The sequence below is a fragment of the Nannospalax galili genome, unplaced genomic scaffold (assembly GCF_000622305.1).
Source record: "Nannospalax galili isolate Female #2095 unplaced genomic scaffold, S.galili_v1.0 scaffold875, whole genome shotgun sequence".
Lineage (NCBI taxonomy): Eukaryota > Metazoa > Chordata > Mammalia > Rodentia > Spalacidae > Nannospalax > Nannospalax galili.
Window position 1 is genome coordinate 3,941,386 of NW_008337059.1, and position 17,708 is coordinate 3,959,093.

The 17,708-nt window shown below is 37.6% G+C and overlaps 1 protein-coding gene across 1 annotated transcript in view; it reads right to left on the minus strand.

The window, feature by feature from the left end:
- Cc2d2b (coiled-coil and C2 domain containing 2B) overlaps positions 1-17,708 on the minus strand; it is a gene marked incomplete at its 5' end in the record, with an annotated part of 75,952 nt that overhangs the window by 46,364 nt on the left and 11,880 nt on the right. The window contains 9 exons of the mRNA XM_029563009.1: positions 1,235-1,412; positions 3,661-3,779; positions 3,935-4,043; positions 7,697-7,837; positions 10,319-10,416; positions 12,296-12,505; positions 16,240-16,368; positions 16,455-16,591; positions 16,720-16,909. Coding sequence (XP_029418869.1) covers positions 1,235-1,412; positions 3,661-3,779; positions 3,935-4,043; positions 7,697-7,837; positions 10,319-10,416; positions 12,296-12,505; positions 16,240-16,368; positions 16,455-16,591; positions 16,720-16,909 — 1,311 coding nt within the window. The remainder of the gene's footprint in view (positions 1-1,234; positions 1,413-3,660; positions 3,780-3,934; positions 4,044-7,696; positions 7,838-10,318; positions 10,417-12,295; positions 12,506-16,239; positions 16,369-16,454; positions 16,592-16,719; positions 16,910-17,708) is intronic.

The window sequence follows — 17,708 nt, forward strand, 5'->3', positions numbered from 1 at the left end:
TAAAATATTTTTAAAAAATAATTTTGAGTTAGATTTATAATTACAATTCTCTCTAGACTCCTTGTCTTAGTTACTTTCTTGTTGTTGTGATAAAATATCCTGACAAAAGTAACTTAAGGGAGAAAAGATTTATTTTGGCTTACAGTTCCAGAGGGATACAGTCTATCATGGTGGGGAAGGCATGACAGCAGGAGCAGGAGGCTGGCTGGTCACATTGCATCCACACTCAGGAAACAGAGCAAGGGCAGGAAGTAGGAAGGGGCAAGACAACCTCAAGGCCCATCCCCAGTGACGCACGTCCTCTAGCAAAGCTCCACCTCCTAGGGGTTCCATAACCTTCCCAGATAGACTGAGGACCAAAGGTTCAGACTTGTGAACTTATGGGCACATTTCCCACCCAAACCACAACACTCCTCAAGCTCTCCCTTCACACACACATTCCCTCCTAACTTTACTTTTAATTAAATATTTTTATTTATTATTTTATGAGTATGAGTGTATTGCCTGCATGTAGGTAAGTGCATCTGTGTCCTGCAATGCCCTCGGAGGCCAAAAGAGACTGTCGGATCCCCTGGAACTGGAGTTATAGACAGTTGTTAGCTGCCATGTGGGTGCTGGGATTCAAACCTGGGTCTTCTGCAAGAACAATCAGTGTTCTTAACCACTGAGCCACCTCTCCAGTCCCCCCTAACTTTACTTCTAGATCTAGCTTTGAGCTTTGGCCCCTATAAGAGCCACAATTTCATCAAGAATTCCTACTTTTTCTCCATCATTTTATTTTCTTCTTCCTTTATTTAGTGCAAAGAGTTATTGGACAGCAATCAAGGGTCTGTTGTGTGCTCTTTTATCTGATTTCTTGAAGATATCCAAGAAGAAAAATAAATGAAGAACAATTGTGGCAAGAGATCGAAGCTACTCAGTCAGGGCCAGGGGAATGTATGAGGCCCATTCAACACTTGCAATCAAACAACTCTCTTCAAACTCCCTTGAAAATGAATAGGGATGCTGCAATCCAGGGTTGGCAGAAATTTTAGTAGGAGAGAACTATTTGGGGCAACCACAAATCACATAATCTTATGCTTAAGGCACAAAAGACCATAACATATGCTGCTATCTATAGAAATCAGTTATCTCTTAATATAAAAGAAATAACATCACATATAAGAGTAGCTAACAGGAAAATTATATATATATGGCATAAACTAAGATATAGAAGAAAATGACAGTGGCATACCTCCAGGCAAATTGTTTCAGGCCAATATATTAGTTGAATATTGAAAATTTGCTGAAACATAACTTTGAAATCAAACTGTAGTGGAGATACTGAAGTGCAGGAAACCTGCTTATCATTGTAAAATATTTTAATAAAATATTTAAGTTTCTGGATTTTGGCTCTCCTCTTCTGCTCATGCCTAAAAATTAAATAAATCATTAAATAACCCATAAAAGCAGAAACAATGGAAAATGTTAATGTTTTTCTAAAATTATTTTAGCACATTGAAACAAGAATGATCATTTTAGAGGCCAAATACCAACTTTAAGCCAAATAGCAGCTGCCTATTTGTGATAAAAATTTCCTCATCACAGATAATTATTTTTAAAGAACAATGCATACTCAAAACTAAAAAAAGAACTAAAATCAAAATTTGATTGCCAATAATACTAAGTTATAACTTAAAGAAACTGTAACACGCAACAGATGTCTTATAAGAGGAGGAAACAGGGACTCCGGCTGGAGGTGGTTTACAGACACAACACACACACACACACACACACACACACACACACACACACACACACACACACTGAGCAATTGGCATGAGGTTTGCCATGATTCTCTGAAAGGTATTTCTAAGTCCCTTCAGCTTCAGGTTGTTTGCCCATTTCCTCCTTTTTCTACAGGACTGTGGAGTAGCCATTCTTTCTTTGAACACTGCAATAGGAGAAGCAAGCTATGTTACTTTCCTGAGGTTCCTACCGAAATACTTGCTGGGAATAAAATGGTCCCATGAGTGATATCAAATCCTAGCATTTCCCCTACTTCCAGCAATTTACCTAACTAATGTTTGTTATCTTTTCAGAGGCGAGGCACCTGTCCTATGGTAGTTAAGACTTGATCTTAAAACTGTTCTTGGAAGGTAAGCCCTAGGTTGGAACATAAAACCTCCTTCTATTTTCCACTTTAATCATCATAGGAGCAGAATCATCTCCCTGTTCCGTTGTCTCTTCTTGTAACCCTCAGAGGGTCAGGGGACAGAAGTTTCTTTTTCCCTCTGCCTTTGACCTTTTCTATCTTTCTCATTACTAAGAGACAGGGCTAAGTAAAAGTTGCCCTCTATGTTGTCCTCTGAAAGTAGTTTAACAATGAACTTATGAACGGATTATGAAAATTTGTTAATTCATGGCTATGTTCATCTCAGGAAATCATGCCCTGTTCTTCACTTCTAAGTCATCTTTAATTCTTCTCTAGTCTCTGTATCCTTTTCATTTCTGGCCTTGGCATCAACGTATTATTCTTTTCTAGAGAACTGATTTTTGTCCAGCTGCATGTTTAAGGGAAAAGCCACACTATCAGATAACAATGACTTTGAGGTGTGAAGTATTATATTTCCTTTTGCCTTGACTTTCACTAAGTTTTAGTCTAGGTTTTCCAGCATAAAAATCTTCCTTGCCTTTTTCCTCTTTCTGTTCAATTTCCATTTCATGACTCATTTTCTTATCCTCACTTTGACGGGCATTTCATAGGGGCATTTTACTGAATAAATTGTTTTAGGCCCTCATTGGAAGGAATTATAAAACAAGCAAAGGATTGATTCCTTGCTGTACTCCTCTGCTCAGAAAGAGTGGTGATGACTGTGCCTTTGCATGTGCTCAGTTTTCAATACAATGTAACCATCTGTTCATTTGATTAACGGATATATTTATACAGTTCTCTACTATGTTCCAACTCTATGTGAAATGATGTGTTCATAGTACTCAAAAATGAACCAGTACTGTCTCCCATGGAACAGAGATGTTGAAACTAGATCCAGTTCAGTCAGTACTCTACATTACAATATCCTGTTTAAAGAGATGGGATCCTTAAGCTTAGCAGATGAGAGAAATGGGGGTGACCATTATGTCTGTTTCTGCCTAACGTCCTTGGCAAGGACAAGGAAAAAATGATACCTGGGAGAGAATGAAATTTGCACTGTCAAAGAAGGAAACGGTCCAAAGGGCCCTCTTGATATAGAGCAGTTTTTATAAAAGTCAGGAGTACTTTGATAAGCAAAGGTAACAATATAATCATATTTAACAGTTTACTTTATATCCTCCACCTATACCTGAAAAAGAAGGCCTGTCATACAACAACAAAAACCATACAGAACTTGCAAGTGAAGTCAATATAGCCTTTATTGCAAGCTACACTGGTTTATGCCCTACCCAGGAATATATTAAGTATGTGGCACAGGACAACTTAACCTTCCATCAGCATTAACTCCCCTACACCACTAAGATGAGGATGACATCATACTGCACAGAGCTACGGGAATAATGAGAGTGAAAATACATGAATTAAAATGTAATAGAGTGTCAAATAGATGGTACTTCCTCCAGAAATTTGATATCATTATTAAAAAAGATACAATAGATAACGTGATAATTCTTTAAAATGCTTACAATGAACACTTGGATACATTCGTTAATTCTGCTGTGAAAGACAGCTGTGGCACCAAAGTAACTGGCTTTATTCTTTCGATTTCTGTTTCTTCAAGTTCTGAAGCTGGATATGAGGGGTTCTAAAAACAAGCAAACAAACAACAATTATTCTCAAAATTAAATTTTATTTTTTGTATTTGATATCTGTTATAAATACTGAGATATCCTAGCCTACCAAACAATGAAATATTGTAATGAGTTAAGATGGGTGGACATCATTTCACAATCTAAATACCTCCTGCATTTCTTCACTCTGAAATAGATTTTCTTCACTTTCTTTCTCGGTCTCAGACACTTCTGACATTTGGGCTTGTTTTTGCTCATCGCATCTGTTCTGTTTTATCCTAATTAATAATAAATAAAATCGTTTAAAGCAGAAATCATGGAAGTACTGGGAGTTATCAGAGAGAAATTTAAAAAAAAAAAAAACCTTCCCAAGCTTTTCTTCCATTTTCACAAATTTCTTCCTAGTTGGTGACTTTATCACTAGCATTTTCAGCCTTTTCTAAGGACACCAGGAAATCCTTCCCCCTGTGAGAAAAGGTAAGGAAGGGAGGGGTGGGGATATAGAAACTGAAGGGCAAAGGCCATGTTTCTGAACTCTCACCTTCTTCCTCTCATCGTTAGGGGTGTGGAAACATAGTCTGGTATAGAGGTAGGTGGCCAGAGCAATGTGTGTATCACAGGTATTTGCCTTGCTGTTTATGCATAAACAGTAAACAGTTCAGGACACCACTTCGCACTTCGGTACTTACTAAGCATGTGCCAAGCTGTGTTCTAAGAACCTGATGCACATTGCCTTGATTCTCATGACCCTGTTAAGTAGGCACAGTTTAACAAAGCCCCCTTACGTAGGACCCTTCCAGAAAATAACTGTCCCGAGAGCTGGGTTTTTTTTTTTTTTTTTGCTAGCTTAAGGGTTTTTATAATTTTCAAACAAAGTTTCCATTTTTAAGTTCTAATTTTTAAGTTTTAAGTTCTAAGAAGGAAATCCTTTGGGAAGATATAATATATGTTCAGTTCTAAGTATAAAATGGTATAGCTACTTTGGAAAGCAGCCTGGCAGTTCTTCAAAATGTCAACCATATTGTTACCATGTAATCCAGCACTCTCAAGCAAAATAAAAGCATCTGTCCACACAGGTGAGAGATGACTATAAATGGGAAGATGGTTTCCTTCGTGGGTGATGTAAGTGTGCTAAGATGAAATTGTGGCAACTGTTGTTCAACTCTGTAATATACTAAAAATGGGTAAAATGTGAATTATATCCTAACAGCTGTTTAAAAAATTCTATGCTTTCTCCTTCTGAAGCAGAACATGTGTGGCTTCACTTTTCCCAACTGAAAGTCAGGTTGTGAAGACAAACTGCCCTTGTTTTACATCAAAGTACATATCTAAAGGCCTGCAATCAAACAAATACTGTTTTCCTCTAATTCAGAGTGAGCAACATGTAATCAGTTGAATTACTGTTCTTTTTAGTAAATGGCTTTCCAAACTTTGTAACATTAAAATCATCTTGGGAGCTTTTTAAAACTCTTGGTGCTTAGACCAGGCATCCTACCAATTAAATCAGAACAGTTGCTACAAGTAAGTTAGAGAACTAATGTTATTAGTTAGAGATAAGGCATTATTAGTCATTTCCCAAATGGCTATTATATCTAGGATGCTTTGGGGACAGTTATTGAGGTAGTGATCTTGGGTTTATGGCTTCTTTCTTTTTATGGCTCTGGGAAATGATGAAGACTCTGATACCCTACTGCATGTCCTGGGGTTTCCTGTCCGTGTGCTTTGCATTCACTTTTTCTTTTCTTTTCTTTTTCTTGGTCTTTTCGAGATAGGGTCTCCCTGTAGCCCCAGCTGGCCTGGAACTCATTTTGTAGACCAGGGTGACCTTGAACTCACAGAGATCCACCTGCCCCTGCCTCCTGAGTGCTGGGATTACAGGCGTGCACCACCATGCCTGGCCACTTCCTCATTTTAAGAGCCTCTTAGACAGTGATCAGAATCTTCTCCAGGTGGGTGGCAGTCAGCAGAATACAGGTGAAGATATTCTACAAGCACCTGGGTTCTCGATATTTACAATTGCTGTGTTTTAGATTCAGCACGCAGAAAACATGGTTGGTAGTAACTGGCCCAGTGAGTCTCTCTAAGCTTAATGCAGTGTTGCCCACTCTTGAAAGGTGGGCCAGCCTGAGTGAGGTGAGCAGGTTACATTCTCACCTCCTGCTAACTCATTCCAGTCACTGCTGCTTTAATAAAACTTAGATGTTAGAAATCCAGTTATTTTTAGTCCTGAATTTAAGTGGTGTTTCAGATGCATTAAGCATTGTTAGCCACTCCTTCCTACCTAAAATGCCTTGTTCTTTTTCTCTGAGGTGGTGTGAAGTTCTGATGTTTTTTTCTGTCCTGTCTCTGGTGTCACTCCCTCTCCTAAGCCATTTAAAGCAGTTTCTCAATACTCAGCCTTGGCCCTCTTCCCATCTCATCTTCTACCCTGTTCTTAAGCAGTTTTGTGGACATTGGTGGCATTTATTATTTCTATGCTGAGGTTCACATTTCTAGCACAGACACTCAGCTGCCCACTCAACTAACTCCTTTATCTAGGGATTTGTTTAAGGAATATCAAGTTCCATGCCCCCAAACAAAACATATGAAGAAAAAGGAACTTGGGCCAGCATGCAGCTCCCAGGCTTTCTTTTCCTAAGTCTGATCTTTCCTGGAGAGTTGGCCACCAGCTTGCTCAGTGAGGGTCTACAGACACCAGGTTGCTTGTTACAACATGAATGGTAAACTTGGCCAGGAAAAAAAATTCTCAAAAGCATTAAAGCATACTGTTTTTCTAATTGATCAGGATGATACTTTAACTGCTTAAAATAAATGTTTCAAATTAGGACCACTAGGCTAGTCATGCTGGGACTAACCTAGTCATTGATACTAAGGGATTTAGTTAAGGGGTCTCCAACCAAAAGCAGCATAGGGAGGCAAATCCAAGCCCAGGTCCACTGGGAGAGTTGAATGTTGAGCATCAGAAAGAGCCAATACAGAGAGTTTCTGGAGGGAATAGAGTGCAGAGGAGAGGGAACAAGACTTGGTGAACAGGTATCAGGGGTCCAGATCCACTGTTCTGAACAACTTCATGATCGGTGGCTCTCCTTTGTTCCTTGAGTTTGTGGTGTGTCAAGTTGATTTAAAAGATTAGAGGCAAGTCATCAAATTTGCATTAATTTAGGAATACAAGATGAAGTTCCATGCTGGACTAAGGCTCAGAACCTCTCAAAAAACACTTTTGTTAAAAACTATTGCAACAGCAGCAAAATAAAAAAACACGCACTTTCCTAGTTGCCTGAAATTACACTTGCCTTTACCAGTTTTGAAAAGGAAAGGCTGCAAGACTATGGGTTGTCAGGGGGGAACTAGTTATTTCTCTGTAAGTTCATAAACAGCTTACACAATTAACAAATTTAATTCTGCATCATAATCTCCTCATTTAGTAGACATGTTTTTATGTCTTTGAATAATTATCTAAAATGTTTCACATAAGCGTATGCTCGCTAGATCCATGTTTACCTTTGTAAGAAAATACCAAACCACTTCTGCGCCTGACAGGAAATCAAGATTTTTGCTGCTCAGTATCCTTGGAAGTCTTTATGTCATTTTCATTTTGTTTTGAATTTTAGTCATTTGAATAGGTGTGTGGTACCCATTTTATTGTGGATTTAACATACATTTATGTCCGGCATGATGTTAAGTATATTTTCACGAGCCATTTTCTATCCATTTACCTTCTTTATCAAAGTAACTGTTTAAACCCATTGCACATTTTTTAAGTCTAGTTGTCTTCTACTTAGTTTTAAGATTTGTTTATATACTCAAGACGCAAGGCCTTCGTTGACCACATGGATTAGTTATCATCTTCTACATCTTTTCTCAGCTACTGTGAATTCTTAGTATTCACAGGCATTTCCTCTTATTAAACACAGGTAGAATAGCCACTTACCTGAGAAACTGTAACTTTATCAGGGTGCTTGTAAATCCTTGCTTTTGTCGAAGAGCTTTTATCTGTTTCCAAGTCTGTAATATACTGTAGAGTAGGGAGTGGTCCTTTCCCCGTTCTAAGTCATACAGCTGTTTTGTATTACTACAACAATCATTGCAGATCAAAAACGTGTTAGTTATTTAACATGTTGTAGAAGAACACATTGGACTAATTCTTCTGATCAACCTGGTTCCCCTTTCTTTCTTCTTCTTCTTCTTTTTTTTTTTTTAACCTGCATCTGAAGCCCTTATTTTAGTATATTTTTTTATTTCATCCACTAAAAACCGCTTGGGAATTTACACTTTAAAGGTGGTTTATTTTCAGTGTTTAAAAATACCCTGATGAAATGCAAGTTCTCCTAAAAAAAAAAAAAACCCACAAACAAAAAAAAATATGCTGATATGCTAGGAAGGAGTCAAGTAACAAATAGAACATCATGGGAGAAGTGGAGAAGACAACCAAGAAGCCCTTATATTCCGTGATCTATGACAAAAAGAGCAAACCATGCAGTGCGTGTGTAGCTGGTGCTTCTATTTGCTTTGGTGCCATCCGACACTCCATAAATTTTATTTTGCCACCTAGGAAGTTCTATTTGGGCAGCTTCAAAGCCAGTGATGTAGGACTGATGTTGTTGAGTCCCAAAACTTTACGAGATTTTGAAGGGAAAGAATGACAAGGTCACACTACCGAGTGTGAGGCTCTTGAGGAAGGTGCTGAGGAGGGATTCTTACCTAGCTAAAATATATGATGGTAGAAAAACAGCTTTCAGTAGTATTCAGCTTATATTACTTCCTCAGTGGGCAGAATGCACTCTCAAAAACCCTTTTATAGAGACATTATACCCACCTATGGCCCCCTCATGGCCAATCAACTTTTAAAGGCTCCACTTCCCAGTACTATTACATTGACAACCGATTTTGATCCTCAGGTGGCAGTACTGTTAAGTAATTGGATCACAAAGAATCTAACTTAACGGTTAGGTTATATTGCTGGAAGGTGATAGGAACTAGGGTGTAAGGCTTAGTTAGAGGAAGTAGGTCACTGGGGGCATGACTTTAAAGGATGTATCTTATTCATGGACCTTCCCCTTCTTTCCTTTCCTTTCCTTTCCTTTCCTTTCCTTTCCTTTCCTTTCCTTTCCTTGTCCCTCTCTCTCTGCTTCCTGGCTGATATTAGGTGAGCAGCCTCCTCTGATACATTCTCTACCATTTTGCTCCAAGCCTCCCAAGGCCTAACACAATATAGCAAACTGACCACGGGATGAACCTGTGAAACTATGAATCAAGTAAGTCTTTCCTCCTTTAAGTTGATTTAGCTATCTTGTTACAGGGTTGAAATGCTAATATACCTAGCTTCTGGCTCATAAATTCTCTATGAATTTAGGTTTAATCTGGTTCTAAGGCAGGTTTTAATTTTGGTTATTGTGTTTATCATCTCTCTTTTATCATTGAGATGTCAGTTTTCACAATGTTTGATAAATTGTTTTAAATTAGCTTTCTGTCTATGAATATAGGGTAAGGGAAAGTGAGGATGAGGGAAATTTGTTTCTGGATTCTACAGGACTGCTGGTTCTTGTTTTGTTTGTTTTGCTTGTTTTTGTGGGGTTTTTTTGTTTGTTTGTTTGTTTTTGAGGGGATTGAGACAAGATCTCGTGTAGTCCTGGCTGGCCTGAAAATACGTCAAGCAGGCTGGTTTTGAATTCACAGTAATACACCTACCTTTGCCTCCTGAGTGCTGGGATAAAAGGTGTGCATCACCATGCCCAGCTAGAACTTCTGTTGAGGTGTTTTTTTGTTTTTGTTTTTTTTTTTTTAACAGCCTGTTCTCACTTTGCCATCTCCTCCTTTTTATTCACCTATGATGAGTAATGGCTACATAACAGAACTCAGGTTGCTTAGGCTCCCCCCCGCATTTCTTTCTTTTTTAAAAAAAAATTATTTTATTTATTATTTTTATTTTATGCACATGCGTGTATTGCCTGCATGCAGGTAAGTGCACCCATGTTGTGCAATGCCCGCCGAGGACAGACAAGGCCATCAGATCCCCTGGAACTGGAGTTACGGACAATTGTTAGCTGCCATGTGGGTGCTGGGATTGAACCCAGGTCTTCTGTAAGAACAACCAGTGTTCTTAACCACTGAGTCATCTCTCCAGCCCCACCCCCCTGTTTCTTAGGCTCAATGTTTCCACTGTCTTATTTTCAAGTTGATTGATTGTTCTGCTAGTCAAAGCTACTTTAAAACCTGCTTTTTTAAAATCCCTCCAGTGAGTTTTCCTTTTCAGTTAACTATTCTATTTTTCAGCTCCAGAATTTCTCTTTGGAAAAGAGAACTCAGTAATCTTTCATCAGGTGATCTTTAATCAACAGACATTAAAACTACAAGCGTTTTCTCATGGTATTTCTCTAAAATGTTTCTACACAAACATGAGCCCTAAGGAAAGACTGGAACCCTTTCTGTAATCTCCTAAAGAGTAGGAATTTTTACTTTTCAGTTTTTAGATATCCCAAAGCCAGTATAGCACATTGTCTAAAGTAATTGCTTAATAAATGTTTAATGCAAACAGGATTCACTCCAAACCAACCTTATCTGCCAATAATAATCTTGTAAAGATTTTCTGGTAAACTCCTTTATTTCTGAATTTTTGCTTTCTAGTTGGGTAGCTTTGTTCAGTGCTTCCAGCTATAATAAAGAAAAGAGTTTTTGATATATTTCATCTGCTTGAGCCAAGCTAACTCACTTGTAGAGACATACATCTAGATGCTTACAACAGAAGCACAAATGTGTATCTTTTATGGATTATTGGTTTGTCTTCAAATATGTATTCCATAAAAACACCTTGGGTCAGAACTGAGAAGAGCCTCACCATCTCTCTAAGCAAAAAGCATTCTTGAACATACTAGGCAATTAGTTCATCAACTGATTTTAGGAAATGCCATTGGATCAAGATGGCAGATTAAGCATAGTCATGTATCTTACTTTTGACCTCAAACACCAGAGTCACAGAAAAGATGTCTGTTGGGCTAAAGACGTAGTTCAGTTGGTAAAATACTTGCCTAGCTTGCAGAAGGCCCTGAGTTCAATCCCTTTCAACTACCTAAACAAGTTCTGGCAGCACACACCTGAAATCCCAGCATTTAGGAGGTGGAGGCAGGAGCATCAGTAGTTCAACATCACTCTTGGCTACATAGTAAGTTCCAGGACAACCTATGCTATATGAACCCTATAGATAACTATAGATAGATAGATGATAAATAATACATCCATCATTCTCTATAAAGATATAGTATAGTTATGACCACATCCATATATAATACCTATATTAGTAGCTCTCTCTCTCTCTCTCTCTCTCTCTCTCTCTGTGTGTGTGTGTTTCTGTGTATGCACACATATACTTGCAGAAGAAATCTGTGAGTTTGAAGTCATCTGCTGAAACTTTAAGACTTGATACCAACTTTCACTGGAAGACAGAAGACTTAAACAGGAAGATATAAGACATTTCTGGATGAGAAGATCCAATATTTTTTTATGTGTATGAGTGTATTGCCTGCATGTAGGTAAGTGCACCCGTGTCATGCAATGCCCACGGAGGACAGAAGAGGTCATGGGATCCCCTGGAACTGGAGTTATGGGCAGTTGTTAGCTGCCATGTGGGTGCTGGGATTCAAACCCAGGTCTTCTGCAAGAACAACCAGGGTTCTTAACTGCTGAGCCTTCTCTCCAGACCCAAGAAGATACAATTTTTATAGACAAAATTTCTTTCAAAATTAACATGACAGTATAATATAATCACTATAAAAACAGTAATAAGATTTTTTTGGGGTCTTTTTGAGACAGGGTCTCCCTCTAGCTTCAGCTGGCCTGGAACTCACTATGTAGACCAGGCTGGCCTTGAACTCACAGAGATCCGCCTGCCTCTGCCTCCCAAGTGCTGGGATTAAAGGCGTGCGCCACCATGCCCAGCAGTAATAGGATTTTTAAAAAGAAGGTGACAAACTAACTCTAGGGTTTGCATGAAAGCTCAAGTCCACAGAGTATCAAAAAAAAAATCTAGAAAAAACAGTAAGGATCAGGCACTTGTCCTCTAACATCAATTACATATAATAATTACATATAGTAATAAAAACAAGGTAAGACTGGACCAGTATGTGAGTGGAATAATCTTTGAATAATATTACATAAATGTGTGCAGCTGGGGGACTGGAGAAATGATGGTTCAGCAGTGAGCACCGACTGCTCTTGCAGAGGACCCAGGTTTTGTTCCCAGCACCCACATGGCAGCTAACAACTGTCCATAACTCCAGTTCCAGGGGATACAATGCTTCTTCTGGCTTTTGTGGGTGCCACATGACACAGGTGTGCTTACATACATGCAGGCAAAACAGTCAAGAACATAAAAAATAATAAATACAATTAAATATGTGCAGCTGAACCACAATAAAGACAGTGCTCAAGTCGGCACAGAAAAGGTAAGGGAAAGTGTTCTATGAAAACTTGCTCCATATGAAAAATGTTCTCTTTCCATATTAGGCCCCATACATATAACAAAAACTGTTCTCACCTTCTCAGAAAGCAGCTGAGACAGATTCTCTTGCTGCCTGTCCTGAAAACACTCACACAGCTGGAGCAGCCTAGCACATAACACTTGTTCCTGGTTGAAGAGAGGATGGTGGCTGAACTGCAAACCCACTATATTGAGATCTAACTGGTACATTTCCCTTTGACCTTCCATTTTGTTCCTAAAACAGCATCCTGGGTCAGATTTTACTGCCTTTTAAAGAAAAATGTGTACTGTATTAATTTGATTCTATTTTTTTGAGCTCACAAGTAACTTTTCCTTATCAAACAACATCGCAAATATATAAAATTTAGAGATACAGAAATATAAAAGCAGCAAAATGATTGTCTTTGAAATGTATTTAGACTTTTGATTTAATAAAATACATTTATATTAAAACACTTTTTCTTTCTTATTATACTACCTTATTTCATTAGGCCAGCATTTTAATCACCTTGCTATAAACTATTGCCTTCTATCTCACTACTGTTTACGGTAGAGCCGAACTTTCAAGTTACAAGTCCCTAAATAATATTCTACAGGAACATTGTGGCAAATGGTATTTCAACTCTAGCATCAAGAATTGTGGGTCTGGGGCTGGAGTGATGGCTCAGCAGTTAAGAACACTGACTATTCTTGCAGAAGACCCAGGTTCGAATCCAGCACCACATGGCCCCTAACAACTCTCCAGTTCCAGGGGATCTGACAGCCTCTTCTGTCACCTGCAGGCATTGCATGACATAGGTGCACTTACCTACATGCAGGCAATACACTCATATACATAAAATAAAATAACAAATTAAAAAAAAGAATTGTGGGTCAAAGTTAAATAGAATACTCTATTAAAACATTATTTATAAATGAACATATTGGTAGCTAACAACTCTCCAGTTCCAGGGGATCTGACAGCCTCTTCTGTCACCCGCAGGCATTGCATGACATGGGTGCACTTATCTACATGCAGGCAATACACTCATATACATAAAATAAAATAACAAATTAAAAAAAAGAATTGTGGGTCAAAGTTAAATAGAATACTCTATTAAAACATTATTTATAAATGAACATATTGGTAATCATCTGGAAAATCTCCTTGAAGAACCTTAGAGAAAAGCATTATAAGGAAATCATCCCTCTTTGTACAAAAGACTCTGCATTTGGATACTAGACTGCACCTAAATTAGGTAAAATCTGTAGGTCTTAGATTATATGCAAAATGACTCATCTATATTTTAGTCCACTGTTTTGATTTTAAGCATGTATGTTTAAATGGGTATGGCTGGTTTTTGGAGATGAAATTTGAGTGAGTTCCTTAGCATATTCAGTTTAATTCCACTCCTAGTGAGAGCCATGACTTAACCCATCTCAGAAGGACAGCAGTGAGCCTTTCTGGATCAATTTGATAGAAAAGACAGATGATGCTGTTAGCATTTGACTATGGTTTTTCACCTCTGAAAGCCACACTGAAATTTATTGTCATTGGGAAATATTTAGAAGTTGAACCAGGCGAGACTTTTAAGAGGTGATTAGCTCTATGGTTAGTGCATTTGTGTGATTAATGGGTTAACTGGTCATCTCAAGAATGGGTTGACTCTCAAAGCATACTTGGCTGAGTCCTGTGTGCTCCCTGCCTCTTGCCATAATACTCTCTACCGTCTTGGGATTCTGCCAGCAAGGGCATCATCAGATGTTGCCCCTGGACCTTGGAGAAGAATCATGAGCCAAAACGAATCTCTTATCTTTGAAGCTTACAAAGTCTGTGACACTGTCATCTGTTACAGAAAATAGACCAACACATACACCCCAGGCTGTGTCAATGCTATTCCTCCAATACTATGCTGGAAAAACTGCTATCCCACTCAAACGTGGTACGGCAGGCTGGGTGCTCCTTAAGGACCACTGGCTATCAGCATTGTTGCTAAACCTCTGCCTCCCTACTCTTTCTTGAGCTAGTAACCTTCCTTTCATTCTTACTGGCTTCAGGGAGGGAGGAAAAAACCCATAATACTTGTTTCTTTATTAACTCATATCTGTTAAATCTCTATCCTGTACATGATGGCCAACTCAGATTCCACCCAAGGGATTTAATCAATTAGTGGTTCACTGGTAAATGAGTCATTACCAGGGAAAAGCACTAAGAAAAAAACTCAATTTTAAACTCTGAAATTACAAATAAACTTTTGGAAGTTAAAGTTTCTAAATTAGAGACATATGTCTTGTTAAGCAGATTCAACACTAGTTCATTAACTATGATACATATTACCTTTTTTATAAAAATGGATATCCTCTACTTTTTCTTTTTATTTTACTTATAAAGATTTATTCCTTTTAATTTTATGTGTATGAGTGTTTTTCAGGCATGTACGCATGCTTGCCTTTTTCTTCTACTGGAGTGACCTACGCCTTTGCCCATGATCTTTTCTTATTTAGTACGTGTTGACTATGGCGCTCAGAAGCTAAAGGAGAGTAGCTGAGCTGATGGACTTCTAACATTAACCAAAGGAAATGAGTTTATACTGTGAGCAAAAGCTAAAGACGGAAGTGACTAAAGACCTCAACTATTTCAACTATCATATAAGTACAGTACTTTATGAGTTCTCTATGGCCAAACAAGGTCAAATACATAGAATGTTCCGTAAGCAGATCGTAACTCAACAACAGAAAACAATAAACAATTAGAATTGTGTAACACTGGCATGAATTCTCTTGGGAGGTAGTAAGCTTCAGTTATAAACAGTCATTGACTAAGGGTATTAAGCAGGCTTTTAGAACCAGGTAAGTGTGTTAGACCCAGAATACAAAGAGCTGGGTGACAAGGAGTTAAAGTCCAGATACAAGCACAAAAACATCCAAACCTTAATGAAATACCATTCATGTCTATGAAAATGGCCATGATTTAAAAGACAGGTAACAATACCAAGTCTGACAAGAGCCTAAAGCAGCAGGGGCCTATACACCTCTAGTTGGTGTATAATTTCCTACAAACACTTTTGAAAGGCTTTTTGGCATTATATAGTAAAAACTGAACACATACAAACTTATAACCAGCATTTCCACTTAAACATTTACCTAGCAGAAAAAACATACACATAGAGTCCGAACACTTGTGCAGACATTTCATAGCAGGATTATTACAATAGCAACAACTTGACATGCCTGATATCCATCAACAGGAGAATGGATAAATAAAGTAATGTGTTTTCATACAATGGGTTTATAAAAAACAGCAAACTATTGCTGAAAACTTTTTCTGATGCCATTTACATAGAATAAACAAATCTAAGATAACTATAATCTGTACTGCTAGCAGTTATAATGGTACTTACCTCGAATATGATTCATCAAACTATTGCTGAAAACTTTTTCTGATGCCATTTACATAGAATAGACAAATCTAAGATAAGTGTAATCTGTACTGCTAGCAGTTATAATGGTACTTACCTCGAATATGATTCATTTATCACTCCTTTTTACAAGTGAGGATCATACGGAATTTGTATTGTGCTTTTTTTTCACTTCACATTCTTAGCATTTCCCTATGTCATTAAATATTCCTCAAAAACATAATCTTGGGGCAGGAGAAATGGCTCAATGGTTAAGAACACTTGCTGTTCTTCCAGAAGACCCAGGTTTGATTCCTAGCACCCCTGGTGGCTAACAGCTGTCCATAACTCCAATTCCAGGGGATCTGATGCCCTCTTCTGGCCTCTGTGGGGCATTGTACACATGTGGTGCACTTACAAACATGCAGGCAAAACACTCATACACATAAAATAAAAAATAAATTTTTAAAAAACATTATCTTAAAGACTACTTAATATTTCCTTAAAGTTTGGACATTTTATTGCTAGGCTTAGTATCTTTAAAAGGTAAAATAAAACTACAGAAATATAAGTTATAATAGATGTTACAACAATTCCAACCATTATTATAAACTTGTTGATTACCTTTCTATATATGGTCTTTAGTGCTGGGTTCAAAACTTCCTTGCTTATGTTTAGCCTGAAATTCCAAGACTGTCTGATAGGTGAGGGTAATGACATCATTTCTCCACTTTCTTCAAACCAACTTTTTCCCTATCAAAAAGATTACAAAATACAACTTTTGAATACATCACTAAAAACAAATGTCATTGGTTTAACTTGTTAGCTGGTACACTTGCCTCTTCTAGGTTAAGCAGGCGATTTTCCATTTTGTTGCAGATCTTTTTATATGTCTTTGGCTTTTTCTTAATATAGTATCCTTCATCTTCTAAAATGCGTGGCACCATACCCTTTGGAAGTTTATGCTGGGTGGCCACTTAATAACAAAACATAAATAGTATTTTAAGGTCCAAAGTGGAGAAACAGATACACAAAAGGTCAATAGTTTTTATTTATCCAACACAAACATAAGTTAGTACCCTGTAATTAATAGCTGGACATTACCTGGAGAGCTACTTGGCACAAAAATATTTGCCTCCTGATGTTTTACTAGTTCTTGATCATATTCTGCAGCTTTCACTTCCAGCAAATCTGTTAAAATGACTTCCATAAAATCTTCATCTTGACCTTCAACAATATTTTGTAAATTATCATCAGGTGAAAAATGTTTGGAATAACCATCATTTAATGATTTCTGTTTTGAATATCAAAAAGAAAAATAAGTCTGCATGTTTATCTCCAACCATCAGCATGCAGTTAAATGACATGTTCTGTAGTCTGTGATCTTTCCCAGTCACCTAGTTCAGATCAAGTAATAGATGAAACTATAATGTATACTTGGGTAAAATAAAATTTCATTGAACACAGAACTCATTTAAGCTTAGTGTTATACAATATTATATTTTTATAGCTCACCGTGTGATCCTCCAATGAAAGTTGCTGAAATAAAACTATAATTTAAGTCCCTTCTGTCCTAGGGAAAAGGTGCAGATACTGGAGTGATATTCCAACTACTAGAACTCAGAGCAAAAACAAGACTAGAGGTTCAAGACTTTGTGGTGGTCTTCAAACCTCCCTTGGTTTTCATCATTCTGAGAGAAGCACCACCCAATGTGATGCAGAGTAGACAGACAAGATGTTTTCTACAAGGTATTTATGAGGAAACAATAAAGGGGAAAGAAAAAAATTCAACATGGAAGTCTATAGTGAAATTATTTCAGTGGAATTAGGAAATATCACTTATAAAAGTTATATTAAAAAGTAATTTAAAAGTCATATGAATATAGATATGAAATGTACATACTACAATTGATAAATATCTGAATATTATGAAAGCCAGAAGAGCCTGGACCAAAGTATTCCCAGTGTTAAATGACCACAGATGCCAACCCAGATTACTATATCCAGCCAAAACGTCTATTATAGTTGAAGGGGAAAGAAAAATCTTCCATGACATAAATAGGCTGAAGGAATTCTTGTCCACAAAACCAGCC